Raw genomic sequence first — 15,102 nt, forward strand, 5'->3', positions numbered from 1 at the left:
CCAGGAAATAATTGAAGTTTTAGAAAAAAAAGATCACAAATCATTTACCATAATTTAGTTTGAAATGTTGAATATTTAAAAGTTGTGCTAGTCATGAAATTCCCATTTCAGAATACTTTCATAAATAATAAAAAAATCATTTTCAAATTTTTGATGAATTTTTGAAACATTTGTTGTGTGAAAGATTAAATTTTAGAGGTGATTTTTGTAAGGTTTATAATAGAATATCTGCCATTGAAAATATTCAGAAGCCACTAATTATTTGCCCTTAAATATGATTTTGGAACACTTCTCAAATTTGAAATAGAAACAGAAATTCATGAGACAATCTATGCATTTACTTTTCTGATTTATATTTGAAGGGCATGAATTAATTGTTACATTCAAATTCACACGAGAATCAGTGAATGACGAATCAGGGCCCTGTCGTACAAAGAACTATGATTGATCCAATCAATTTTAACTGTATGGAAATCCATCCATGCCATAATTTTTCTCCAGGAAATTTGCCTAATCTCCTTGGTAAACAAAGTGAATCACACTGAATTTATAAGGGAGTGATAAATATATGTATATATATCATATTTAGTAAATATTGTGAACAAAGTTGCATTTTAGATGTTGATGTTGCTGGCTGTCCATAGTTGTGGTGAATTGGATCAATCGCAACTCTTTGTAAGACGGGGCCCAGATACTAAATAAACATGTACTACAATTCTCACTCCTATGAAGCCTTACCAAAATGATATTCTTGCCATTGAGAATATTCCCATGTGAGTTTTTTTTTAACCTAGATTGCATCATAGTGGTCAGGAAACTCTACTCAAAAATAATTATGAAGAGTGGTTAGAATTTCTTATGGTCATGAGATATCATTATTTGTTTTATTTGTTTTCCCATTTCAGTCGTGACCAATGAGATAGCAGAGGACGAACCTCAAGTGTGTGGGAACAGGCAATGTGGGGAAAATCAAAATTGCACAGAGTATTGGGAAGGACCAAATTTTGGAATAACAAACTTTGACAACATGCTCTATGCTATGTTAACTGTGTTCCAATGTATTACCATGGAAGGATGGACGGACATCATGTATAATGTAAGTAGTGCAGAGGAATTACCTTGTTTGTGTATGGAAATCCACTCTTTGTACAGGGAAAGCAATGTTTTTGGCGAAGATTGGCAGAGATAAGCGGTAATTTAGCTTATTGAGTGTTCATTTGGTGTTTTCAACTTCGCCTCGCCCAGGAGTTCACATCAGCCTCACAGATCTTCTATCATTTTGTACAGCAGAGATATGGGATATATGTAGAAAGGAAAAGTAGGAGAGCAGGATCAGACTATGAAATTTTGATACAAGATGGTCGGATTTCATTCTTCGCCGTCCAGTTCAACTTTGTTGCAGATTGAAGTTAAATACTGCTTATACCTTGTAATCTTGAAATTTACTAACACAAATTTATGTACATGGGTAAGTATTGGAAGGGATATTTTCATCCCACCGTTGCCACCAAATATCTGCTGTCATTAAAGGATGTTAGTTATTCCAAGACATGTCTTTATGTCACCTGGCTTCAGCAGTGTAGTGAGTTGCCTTACATTGACAGAAAGGAAGCAAGATTCAAAAGTGACTTATATATATAAATATATATATATATATATATATTGTGTGAAAGAAATGGATGAAGAGAACAATATATATATATATATATATATATATACTGTAATTATGTAAGGGAGTAAAATGTAATGTTATAGTCTTGCAAATCATATTTTACAGAGTTTATTTATGTGCCTTAATTTTCTAAAAAGATCTAGCTAAGTAAAAAAAAATATTTTGAAATAATGACTCATTTGATTACATTTCTCTAGCTACAATGCAATTGTAATGCAGCAAGATATTGAATTTGCCGAGGGTAACAATTTCTTCATACATGGAAGCATTTTACATTGCAAGGCACCTTCATTCTGTGCCTGTTAATCTGTTGTCAACTGGAACCCATGATCCCTACGGAATATGGGATTCAAAAATTCAGTCATCAACAGGTTAATTCATTTTAATGATGTTACAACTAACTGTGATACATGTAGGTATGCACGCATTTCTGATTTCAATGAATATCATACTAACCACTATCATAGTGCAGTTTTTTGTCAAATTAATTGTCTAAACATTGATGAATAAGGAATGATTAGTGAGTGTATTTGATATAATGTCTAAGAAATTTATCTACATATGATCACTGTTGCAGCAGTCAATTTAGAGTCACCTGATCAATATCTGAAGAAAATGAAACATTTTGTCTAAAGTAGGATTTATGATATCGATATCATATTTTTGTTTGTTGAAGCATATATATACCATTATGCAGACATATTTCACGCACTCTTTAGCACTACAGTTAAAAAAATGGGGAAGTGCTATACATGATATATCAAATACAAAGTTCAGTTAAGACATCTTGCCAAAAGTCAGTGCCATGTCAGGAAACCTGCTACAAAGGTGCTACATTTTTTTTCTTGCACTTCCTGTACTATACAGTGCATCCCTCAAAAAAGGAAATCTGTTTTCAGAGATAAATTTCACAATTATTAAACATGCTTTTGCTATGAATTTGATACTTATGGTAAGAGTGGAATCTCATCGGTAATGTGAGACCAACAGCTTAGCAAATCATTCACGGATGGCAGGTTACAAACAATATAAATTGAGGCCTATCAGAAACGTTTTGCGCAGAAACTCGCGTAAGAATCTGAATGGACTCTCAGTTCAGGGATCAGTGAGAGAAACTTCATGACAAAGAATATAAAAGAAATGTTAATGGTCAGTTTGAATAAGCACGGTTGTCGTATCACAAACCAATCTTGTCAAATTTTCCGGAACAATCTGATTTTGCTGTAAAGATGCTGCTCTGACTTGACATGGTGCCTATGAGGTCTAATAGATATACTGGGTTGTATTTTATATGATAACATGCTGATAATTACTTATCCTGTATGTTTCTTCAGGTTAATTTGGCAGTATCTGTTGATTATTGTTTTGCAATTTTTTTATTGTTAATGTGTTTTTTTTGTTAGTCATGTCAAAAAATAAATAATCAAATAGTTCTGAAATTAAAGATCTGAAAAAAAGCCAGAAACATTTCAGTATGACAAGCATAAAATCATGAACAATCGCAAAATTGGTCTTGTACAACAAATGTCATGTACTATAAGAAAAAAAAAGCTTGTAAATAGATTTAAGGAATAATCATGGCAAGGAAATGAAAACACTGTCAGATTCTGCCATTTTGACAAGTTCTGTGTAGTGATGAGATATCTTGAGTTAGAGGTTGGTTGGTGAATTACATGTAGATTCAGTGTTATCAGTTAAAGGTCAAATCCACCCCAGAAAAATGTTGATTTGAATCTATAGTGAAGAATCAAAGAAGCATAACGCTGAAAATTGGATGTAAAATAAGAAAGTTATGACATTTTAAAGTTTCGCTTATTTTTCACAAAACATTTATATGCACAGCTCAGTGATATGCAAATGAGAGAGTCAATGATGTCCCTCACTCACTAATTCTTTTGTTTTTTATTGTTTGAATTATACAATATTTTTACAAATTTGACAATAGTGACCAATATGACTGAACCATAAAATGGTAAACAATGATAATTCCACATGTCCAGGGAGGAATAAACTTAATTTACATAACATTGTAATGAGGAAAAAATGTAAACATGTCATATTTCGTATAATAAAATACAAAAGCAATAGTGAGTGGATGATGTCATCAGTTCCCTCATTTGCATACCGGCCAGGATGTACATATAGCTGTTTCGTGAAATTAAGCGAAAATTTAAAATATCACAACTTTCATACTTTACATCCAATGTTTGATGACATTTTTGGTGTTATTCTTGTTGGATATTTATCTTTTTATTCAAATCTACTTTTTGTTTGGGTGGACTTGTCCTTTAAACTTCATTTTCAGTAAGCCACATTACAATGTTTTCATTCTGCTTGTTGGATGGGAGCCTGCCCATTTACAATTCATTTCCACGGCGATAGCCACAAGTAGCTCGCCACCTCCCTGTTTATCTTGATGAAATTTGCTGTGCGTAAGTGGAAGCTACCTGGAATGCCTTACAGTGGATAAACATTGTTAGAGTATGTAGCAGCCCTTGCCGTTCTTGAAGTGATGCGCTTTGCAGCTGACCTGTCAGCTCTAACAGTGCAATCTGTCAGCTGAAAATGTCAGCGACGGAACTCGTTGAAGGTGAACCGTCATCGAAGGTGAACTTTCATTGCCTCGGTCAATGAGTGATGTCCATTCTGTGGGATAATGAGTGAATTAAGCCTTGAAATATCAAATGACAAGTTTGTTGGTTTTGATTTAAGGCAGCATTTAATCAAATTTCTTATGCTAGAATCAAAAATAAAAAACCCAAATGCAAAATATGGGTACTTTGGGAGAACATTTAATTGGACTGGTTTTCCCCACTTTTGAAGACCACCAACCACATTGTAATTCGGCTAGTTTGACCTAAGAAGTATAAGTTAACCTTTGAGTGTGTGCAATACATGCCAGAACCATAAGAAGGCCAATTGTAGAATCATGATCAAGATTTCTTTGCATTTAATGGAACTTTTTTATCCATGGTTTGCAAAATCGCCTGTAATTACAATTTTGTTATTAAAGCGTTTTATGTTTATGTTTTGAATGACATTTATTTTTTGACAGATCTGTGATTTTATGGTAAAAAAGTGTAGTCTAGGTTTATAACCAGTGATACAATGCACAGGTGTTCAGGGGGGAAAAATCAGAAATACATGTATATAATATGGGCTATGTAATATTCTGATAGAGGAGTGCAGGTTGTTTCTTCAGTGTATTATATATTATATATACACACTACATGTATGTCTACAGTCATTGAAACTGTTTTTGATCAGTAATAAGTAGGTCAACAATTACCCACCCATCCTGAAAATGGATGGCTTTTGTAGTAAAATGTCAGTATGGAGAGATTCCATAAAGTAGGAGGTCTGATTTCAGTCCACTTTCACACAAATGAAGCAAATGAATAAATGTTCAATTAACTTTTTTCTGTTGGATAAAAGTATACCAATAGGAAAACATTGCCATAACCAAATAATTCAAGTTCAAGCTAGAAATGTAACATTTCTCCTTTGACAATGTAAAATTTTAATAATGTACCTCTCAAAGGGGAAAATTCATGAGGAAAAATAGTTTTGCTTATGTAATTTTCGGAAAGGGTATGTACGTACCTACATGTATATCCCAGTGCTGCCACTAAATGGTATAGCACGTACTGTGTCATGAATGACCTTTGGTCATTCCAAGGTTAACTTTAAGTCACCCAACTTCAGCAGCACTAATCTGTTGCATTACAATGAGAATAGAAAGCAAAATTGACATTCTAAAAAGAAATAGGTAAAATATAATGTAAAACCATGATGTCTTGCGGAACATAATTTGCATAATTAGTGTTTGTTCATAAATAAGTCTATTCGAGTGACCATGCTTTTCATGAGGAAAAGAAAATGGATCTTATGGAAATTTTGAATAGACTTGTAAGTAAAATATATTCCAATTACCATACACAAAATCTATACTATTTAGCTACTTAGAATGACTTTGTGAGAAGTGTTGTTCTTGTTTCATTTTTTTATAGTGCAATGACTCCGAGGGTCCTCGATTTGTCTGGATCTACTTCATTCCTCTCATCATTCTGGGTTCATTCTTCATGCTCAATCTCGTTCTTGGAGTCCTCAGTGGGTAAGTCATGTTCACCATCTCCCAAGCCTTCTCACCCTGCTGAAAAGAATATGTGTTTTCAGTGTGTTTGCATCGTGGACCATTTAAATAACAGTGTTTTCATTGTGTTCACATAGTGGACTATCTAAAGAACAGTGTTTTCAGTGGCCCGTATTCTGAACTCGGGTTTAAATTAAACCCTAATTTAAAGTTGTGGTTTAAGTATGGACAGTCATTTGGAGCACAAATACTTAACAGTACACGTTCAATATATTAACCCATATGACACCCAAATTGTTCACAATTGTCTGGGAACGATAACTGAATTATTTTTCTTTATGATGAAAGCAAAAGGAAACAAAATAATAAACATAAAAAATATACAATGTAAACATAATTTTTGAATGTTTGGCTCCCCATAATTTTAGCACAGAGTTAGACTGTGATCTAAGTTAAACCTGACTTCAGAATACGGGCCAGTATGTTTTCAGTGCGTTCACATGGTAGACTATCTAAAGAACAGTGTTTTCAGTGTGTATACAGTGTGTTCACATGGTGGACTATCTAAAGAACAGTGTTTTCAGTGTGTTCACATGGTGGACTATCTAAAGAACATTGTTTTCAGTGTGTTCATATGGTGGACTATCTATACAAGATAGTGTTTTCAATGTGTTCACATGGTGGACTATCTAAAGAACAGTGTTTTCATTGTGTTCACAGTATGTTCACATAATGGACTATCTAAAGAACAGTGTTTCAGTGTGTTCACATGGTGGACTATCTAAAGAACAGTGTTCACAGTGTGTTCACATGGTGGACTATCTAAAGAATAGTGTTTTCAGTGTGTTCTCATTGTGGAATATCTAAAGAACATAGTGTTTTCAGTGTGTTCACCATGTGTTCACATTGTAAACTACTACGATTTACACTGGACACTAAGTGTTTTGACATTGTGTTCACATACATGTAGTGGACTATCTAATCATGTAATTCACACTGTTTATATGCTCAAATTGAACAGTGTGAAGGTAATTTCACACTGTAGACACCTTTACCATATAAGTGTTCACAGTGTGTATACATAGTGGACTACCTAGACAAGTAATTCACACTGTTCAAATGTTCAAATATAACACAGTATGAAGGAGTTTTCACAATTTGTTCACGTAGTGGAGTATGTGAGGATGTAGTTCACATTATGTGAGAATGTGGAAATTTCACAGTGTGGTGTGAACATTTATTTAACATTGTGTCCCACACTGTGAACTCACTATGGTTCACTGTGTTCTTCACAGCTAGGCATCATTTGGAATGAAAACATGCCAGCTAAATGTATGCATCCAAGTTTTATTCAACTGATTTTATATGACACCTAGATAGATCCTTGTCATTTGATTGGTCGGTCAATAGCGATCGTTCAGCCCATTTTACAATGACATCATCAACGGTGCAATTTTAGATCCATTCATCGTGCAATTTTGGATCCATACGATTTTGTCCATAGCACGTGCGCACCGAGACAGCAGGCACCACAAAATATTGTGCATGTTGTATGTACGCAATAATCAACAGACCAAGCTCGCACTGCATATGAGCATATTTTGCATCAAAATTCACAAATTTCATATGAAATTGAATCTATTTTAGGTGTCATATAAACCAAATAATGAATGTTCTTTTCATTCGTGCAATGGACAGAATACTTTCTTCGGTGAAAGATGAAATGAATGATCCATTGCACTCATAAACATTCATTATTTGTATACCAGTAAATACCTTTAAAAAATATCTGAAAATTCACTCTTTATGCCATCTCATCTTTCAAAATATTGATATAGAATAATAGACATGAAAATGTACTTGTAACAGAAATATGCGATTTCACTTTTGTAAATAGTTGTACTTTAGGCAGTTTGCTTTTACTATAACATGTTCCTTCTGTATCGGATTTTGCATGCAATTCCCACTTTTTATCGATATATAATTACAATGTAGATCATGGCCATTATTTCTCAAATTTTATTTGAATTCTCAACTTACGCTAGTGCTATTGAATCATTGTAAACTTTCACATTTTCATAATATGCATGTATCTATACACACTATATGTGCCCTTTCATATTGTCCCTTTTTTGTTTATTATTTGTTTATTTTGAATTTTTGTTATGTTTAAATAAAATCATTTCTGTCATGTTCAGAAAAACATACATGCAGTAAACAATCTCATTGAATGCAAGATTTATACAAATATATGTATTTTTTTAAATCAAATTTTAGGGGTAATACACAATTACAACATAGGGCAAACTAGTCAAAAAAAAATATCTGAAAATTCACTCTTTATGCCATCTCATCTTTCAAAATATTGATATAGAATAATAGACATGAAAATGTACAACAGAAATATGCGATTTCACTTTTGTAAATAGTTGTACTTTAGGCAGTTTGCTTTTACTATAACATGTTCCTTCTGTATCGGATTTTGCATGCAATTCCCACTTTTTATCGATATATAATTACAATGTAGATCATGGCCATTATTTCTCAAATTTTATTTGAATTCTCAACTTACGCTAGTGCTATTGAATCATTGTAAACTTTCACATTTTCATAATATGCATGTATCTATACACACTATATGTGCCCTTTCATATTGTCCCTTTTTTGTTTATTATTTGTTTATTTTGAATTTTTGTTATGTTTGAATAAATCATTTCTGTCATGTTCAGAAAAACATACATGCAGTAAACAATCTCATTGAATGCAAGATTTATACAAATATATATATTTTTTTAAATCAAATTTTAGGGGTAATACACAATTACAACATAGGGCAAACTAGTCAAAATTACCTGCCATTGATATTTGAAGAATAGATTTATGTCCCATACACAAAGAGATCACCGATTAATATTTCATGCTAATGCCCTATGAAAATGCATAGCTTTTGTTATCTTAGGCGTTGATTTTTTTTTTCTAAAAAGCATTACAAATCCTGCTATACAAATGCAAGTTACTGCCTTCAGTATGTGTGCACTATGATCACATCAAATATGCTTACATTAGACATGCAGCCACTGCAGATGCGCTGAAGCATTAAGCGTCAAATGGGGCCTTTTCCAAGGTGGTGTGAAATAAATGCAATTTTAATAGCTGCCAATTTTTACAGTATTATCGTGAGAATCCAGTTGGTATTCTGTGACCTTTGCATAATTTTTGCCTAATTCTTGTTCCATAAAGTCCAAACTGAAGTCCATAATGATGGGTATACTATCATGGTATTAATTAAGCACCTTCTAGGAAAATTCAGAGGTTCATGTTATTTTATGCCGAAACGTCTGTTTATTCAGGGAGAGCTACTACTCTGTATCTTTCTATTCTTTGAGACATTAGAAATCATATTATATAAAATTACATCATTATTATGGTAAAAACGGTAATTTTATTGCATTGCATATTCGTCTCGGGAATAAGATTTGTGGTATTGCATCTCAGTATACAGTGCATTTGATTTTTTATGAATGCTACTCAAACTATCTTTTCACAGTGAATGTTTCTTACTCTGTTGAAATATTTAGCCGAACAATTTTAATTGCTGATCAAAATTCGAAGTAAAATGTTTTCCTGTATACTGTTACTGTTTCTTTTTACAGAGAATTCGCAAAAGAAAGAGAGCGAGTCGAAAACAGAAGAGCTTTCTTAAAACTGAGAAGACAGCAGCAGATAGATAAAGAATTGATGGGCTATTTAGAATGGATATGTAAAGCAGAAGAAGTCATGCTCAATGATAAATCTATATCAGAAGAAGAACGAGAAGCCATAGAAGGTAGGCTATATACCTCACTCACTCGAGATAGATACTATCCCCCTTCTAAGGATGCCTGGTGAAAACATTGTTTACCAGGGACTTCCAAAATGTTTTGCTATGAATGTTAAAAAATAAAAGGATTTCATTTCAGTGTAGCCATAAAACCCATGCTCCTGTTTTAAACTTTCTCTGAACCTCTTTTTATTTTCAAACAAAAGAAAACATAATTTGCAAATTCAACAGAATTGTTTTCTTGTTAAATATATATTCTACTTTATGGAGCTTTAAAGCCCTTTTGAAGGGATTGGAAGGATAACAAATTTTACACATGTGATTTAGGAGAAATTGTAAATGTAATTAGTGATCATCAAGTGTAATGATAAAATACATCATTTTTCATTGATACAAATATATTACAAACTTTAATGAACAAAATTAAAATTGTTTAAATGCTTTGTGTTATAAACATATATTTCCATAGTTTGAATTTATGTTTGGGCAGATTGAAACTTGGACTTCCCTTTAAACAATGTTTTTAACTGTTCTGATGATGATATTCTTCAGCTTTTACATCTTTGCTATTAATCGCTCCTATGTTTGTTGCACAGTTTGTGAATGTTGCAAAGGAATAATGTTTCATCTTATTTTTGAACCATGAGTAGACACATAGGAGCATGTTTTCCTTTAATTGATAACAAAGTGTTACATCCTTATTACATACCATATGGAGGAGTATATGTACCATATGTCTTGATTAAGTATTTGTTAAAGGGTTTAGATCAGTGATAAGGTCATCAACCTCTATCAAAGTGAATTATTTTGAAAGCAATGGATCTTTGTATTTATTTTGATAATCATATTTTATGAAATATTTCGACATGTCTGTAAACAACATTTTATGCGCTGAAGTATTCTCAAGAGATTTTATTTTAAATAAACCGTCAGTCAAATATTTTTCTAAATTAGAATTAAAGCTTTTTTGTAAAAGTGATCAAATTGACCAGTTTTTAAAGGACCTTAATGTTAGATCAGATATATCAACTTGAAAAATATATATATATTTCAGGTTTTTTTATTTCTTAAGTAAGATAATTATCTGGAATTGGTTGATTGCATGAAAGCATATTTTGTAGACTATATTGTTTGTAATAATAATAGTAACAGCAGAAAGTGATCCAAGAAATGAGCACTATTTTCTTCAAGTAGTTTTTAATGAGAGTAGTCGTGACTGCATGAAGATGAAGTATGCACTCCCAGTACAGCTGTGATCCAATGGATCCTCTTGTCATTTCCTTCTTTCTTAATGTCCATTCTTTCTAAAGATCTTGATCCCTTTTTTTGTTTTGTTTTTGTATGAACCTGTTGCATTGCTAACAATCAGACCGGCGGCGTGACGCCGCTGCAAGAACAGAGGATCTCAGTAATGGCAAACCATCAGGTGCTGATTTAGTCACTAGTTATGGCATAGGTATGGGTGGTACTAGTAGGTACCTGACTAACCAACCTCCTCACTTGACTAACCAAAGTACTCACATATGACTAACTTACATATTAACTTCTATTGAGTAATCAAAATTTATCACTAATCCCAAACCACATCATATACTGTTATTATAGTCGGTCATCACTAGTACTTGACCAACTATCATGGTCACTTGACTAACCAAAATGTGAACATTTGACTAATCAAAACACTCACCTATATGACTAACCTACACATTAACTCTTTGACTAATCAAAGAGTATCACGAACCCCAAACCACATAGCATACTGTTATGATCATGCAGAATGAAGTCACTTGACTAACCAACACACTCACATGACTAATCAAAGTTCATCACTAGCCCAAACAGTATTATATACATTTGTATTAAATACGCACTCTTGTGACTAACAAGACATGACTTTGTACTGATCACACCACGTGCCTCAATACCATGAGCGAATTACTTTCCCTATCAAAAGCACATGACATGACGATGACCATTAAAACAAGTCACATCACCTACCATGAACACCATAGCCTGAGTGACTAACCAAAGCACATGACTACCCTATCACTTGATCCAAGCAATTGCATGACTAATCAACATCACTTGATCAATGATCACTCAAAATGCATACATTGTATAGGACATGTATGAAATATTGTCCATTTTGTTTGCATGGCCAAAGGAGAAGCACATGCTAATTTGAATGTCCATTTGAACGTTTGAACGATAAAGTTTGAATTAAAAAGGACTTATTCAATTCCTTATATTTGATTGATTGCCTAAAATGGTAAAAAAACAATATTGAATTCAGTGCAAATAACTGACTTGAAAATTAGGTCCTTTTATACCTCTAATTGAACAAGTATTACAGTCATGTAAAATAGATTTACTATGACCACCGACTAATTATATACAAGCACAATGACTAATATTTAGTGTGTTGCACCAACTAACCTATATCATAGGTTTGAAAATGGTATATCAGCAAGTTAATGATTGTTATGCATCCTTACAACCTAGTAGTCAATATAGAAATTGTAAACATGGGGGTTATTTCGTAATTTAGAAGCAAAGAGATTGGTTTAGGGGGTTGTTTCGGACATGTTTCAGGATCGTAATAAGGTGTGTTTTGGGTTACAGCACAGTTGCAGCTATTGATCCGAGTGCTTTTGATGTTGGATAATGGAAATTAGCTTTCACTTGAGCAGCAAGGCATGTTCTTGCCATGCGTTTGGTGGTGACACACACACGGTGTTAAACACAGTGATGCACTGTAGTATGCAATGTATGTTCGCAGCTGTAACACAGCACACCGTGTTCAGAATGCTTCCAATGTTGGCCAAAGCTTTGATAGTGCTGTATGTTAAACTGGTATGTTGAGGGAATTGTTGGATAGATTACCAATTAATATGGGAGTGTGCATTTAGACAGGTATGACTAATGAACGCTAGATTTGATTTTTGGTTTTATGTTGAGAGATAATGAAGAATAGGTTGGTGCATTTATATGTAAATAGTTGGGTGTGGCAGTACATGAATATTGTATGGGACATTGTTGGCGTGGTCTTTCCCTTTTAGCCATCACAAATAATAATGTCCTCCCAATTCTCGTTAGTCGCGAGAAACTCCTATTCGGGCTTCCTTCTTGCTCATGCTCATCCCCCAAATATCTATTTCTCTTTTACCTTTATCACATGCTGTCCGCAAATTTACAATTTACACAACGTCTGGTGATTTCACTCAGAGTCACACTTGAGTTTCCAGCCTTTACACATTGCTCGTCGTCATTGAATTTGCCATCTTTGTCCTCTGGCACCTTGACCACTCTACAGTGTGGAGATATCAAAGTTCCAAATTATTATAATAATTATCATTAATTAGTCAAGCTTCTATTCGCTAATGAAATATGGTGTGCTTGTTTTCTTAAGTGTCCATAGATATCAAATGTACATTGAAAAACTACTTGTCTAACATTTTTTTATATAGTTCAGGAATATCACTGGATCTTTAAGGTTTTTTTTCAATAGACCTTTATCATTTTGAACATAGATTCCATGCATAATGTATTTCATAGGGTGACATGCAATTAACAAAGATGAAGTATGGAAATTGGATATCGTGGCTTTATAGGGGATAATGGCATTAATGGTTTTTAGGATAAACCTACCATCATTATTGCAGTCTTTTAAATATTAAGTACAGGTGAATTAGAAATCATATTGCTGCAAGGGTATATGATAACGTTCAAGGCTTTAAGAAATGCTGGTATGTAATATAAAACCATGTTAGGATGTACATGTTACAGTAAATTTGAACAATATTATTTCTCTACTTGGTGGGTGGCTTTAATGTGGAATAAGATCCAGATCGACCCCCTCCAAATAAATAATAAAATAAATAAACAAAATGAAATGAAACAAAATGAAATAAAATGAAACAAAAAACAAAGTTCAACTTAATGTAATTAGTATAATCCATGGACGAGGATTTTGTTTTTACTGTATATGCTCATCTAGCAGCACATCTATGACATATTCAAGATTTTATCTGACTTGTTTTGAATTTTACGATTATAAGCATGTTATCTTCATTGTAGTTGTTCAAACCAAAATATCTACAAAACTGAAACTCTCATAGAAAGCATAACAGTTATCGTCCCCATATTCGGGCACAACCTGTAACCTGTAAAACAATCTATAAAATCTGGTGCTTATTAGGAGACAGGAGACATGAAGAAAACCTGTGCTATTCACACTTGAACTTTTTTTTTAATTAAAAGTGAAACCAGTCAATTACTGACACTATTTTTAGATTCAATATGTTAAGAATTTTGAATAACCCATCCTCCTTAGCTGAGAGGTTAAGATATGTCTTCTATTTGATGAATAAACCTCTTTCCAGTACAAAAATATACATTGCAATTCGTGAAATGTACTTTTGATTCTTGCATCCTAAATTGATATGGCTTGTCTCTCTTTTCAAACCACATTAGAGGCAGATTTGTGCATTAACTCTGATGTGGAACGAAGGCCATTTTAAATTTCCCATTTGTTTGAAACCCAAGCATTCCCAAGTTTAGTCATCAATACATCGCATTACACATTACTGTCGTCCATGGATGTGGCCTCGTCTAAAAATAAAAAGGAATACCCTAGATTTACATCTACAAGTTGAGTAGATCTCATCATTCTACATAACATCCAATCCAGGGCCGATCTGATGTCACATTACACATGAATTGCAAATTTGGTTTAAAGCCTTGCTTAGTCATCGAGGTAACATGCTCATGTAACCTAAACAGCCTAAGTAGTGCCTCTGTGAAATTCTGTACTTTGGGGTTTTCAAAGAAGGTTGGGTTGGTTGTCATGCCAAATCTTCTTTACCTGGAATCGTTGAAGGTTGTATCACATTCTCATGATATGCTTCTAGGATTGGTTTGGTTGAGAGCATCAGATTAGTCATCAAAGACCACAGATACATGTATGTAGCCAGTAGAATGGTAATTTGAGCCCTCTCTTGGCCCCGTTTCTGTTATATTGTTTTCAGTCTCTCCTGAAACCCTGTCCTTGATTTTTCAGACACTTTCTTGTCATCGTGCACTTACATTCCTGCATCCCTTACCTTTTCCTATAGATACCCTTATTCCCTACCATCATTCTGGCCCACATCCACACTCTTATTCCCTCTTTTGTGGCGGTGTCGTTGTCTAGTGGTAATGACTCTCGTCTTTCAATCTAAGGGATGTGGGTTCGATCCCAGCCATAGCGTATGTTCCTTCAGCAAGAAATTTACCCACACTGTTGTTGCACTCAACCCAGGTGAGGTGAATGGGTACCTGGTAGGAAGAAATTCCCAGAATGCTTGAGCACCTACATGGGCAGTGGAGCTAAAGCCGGGGTAACAATAACAGGGCTTTGTATCCTCAGGCAAAAAGCGCTTTATAAATCCAGCTATTATTATTTTAATATCTTCCTTAAAGGTTCTATCTCTTACACCTGTGTAAACCATCTCCTTTTCCTTCAGGCTTCAAGGCCCA

The 15,102-nt window shown here is 33.7% G+C and overlaps 1 protein-coding gene across 1 annotated transcript in view; it reads left to right on the forward strand.

Moving 5' to 3' along the window:
- LOC129277776 (voltage-dependent P/Q-type calcium channel subunit alpha-1A-like) overlaps positions 1-15,102 on the forward strand; it is a 133,464-nt gene that overhangs the window by 31,630 nt on the left and 86,732 nt on the right. Inside the window, exons 7-10 of the mRNA XM_064110549.1 lie at positions 906-1,096; positions 5,683-5,786; positions 9,419-9,591; positions 10,955-11,041. Coding sequence (XP_063966619.1) covers positions 906-1,096; positions 5,683-5,786; positions 9,419-9,591; positions 10,955-11,041 — 555 coding nt within the window. The remainder of the gene's footprint in view (positions 1-905; positions 1,097-5,682; positions 5,787-9,418; positions 9,592-10,954; positions 11,042-15,102) is intronic.

This window comes from Lytechinus pictus, chromosome 15 (genome assembly GCF_037042905.1).
Source record: "Lytechinus pictus isolate F3 Inbred chromosome 15, Lp3.0, whole genome shotgun sequence".
Classification (NCBI taxonomy): domain Eukaryota; kingdom Metazoa; phylum Echinodermata; class Echinoidea; order Temnopleuroida; family Toxopneustidae; genus Lytechinus; species Lytechinus pictus.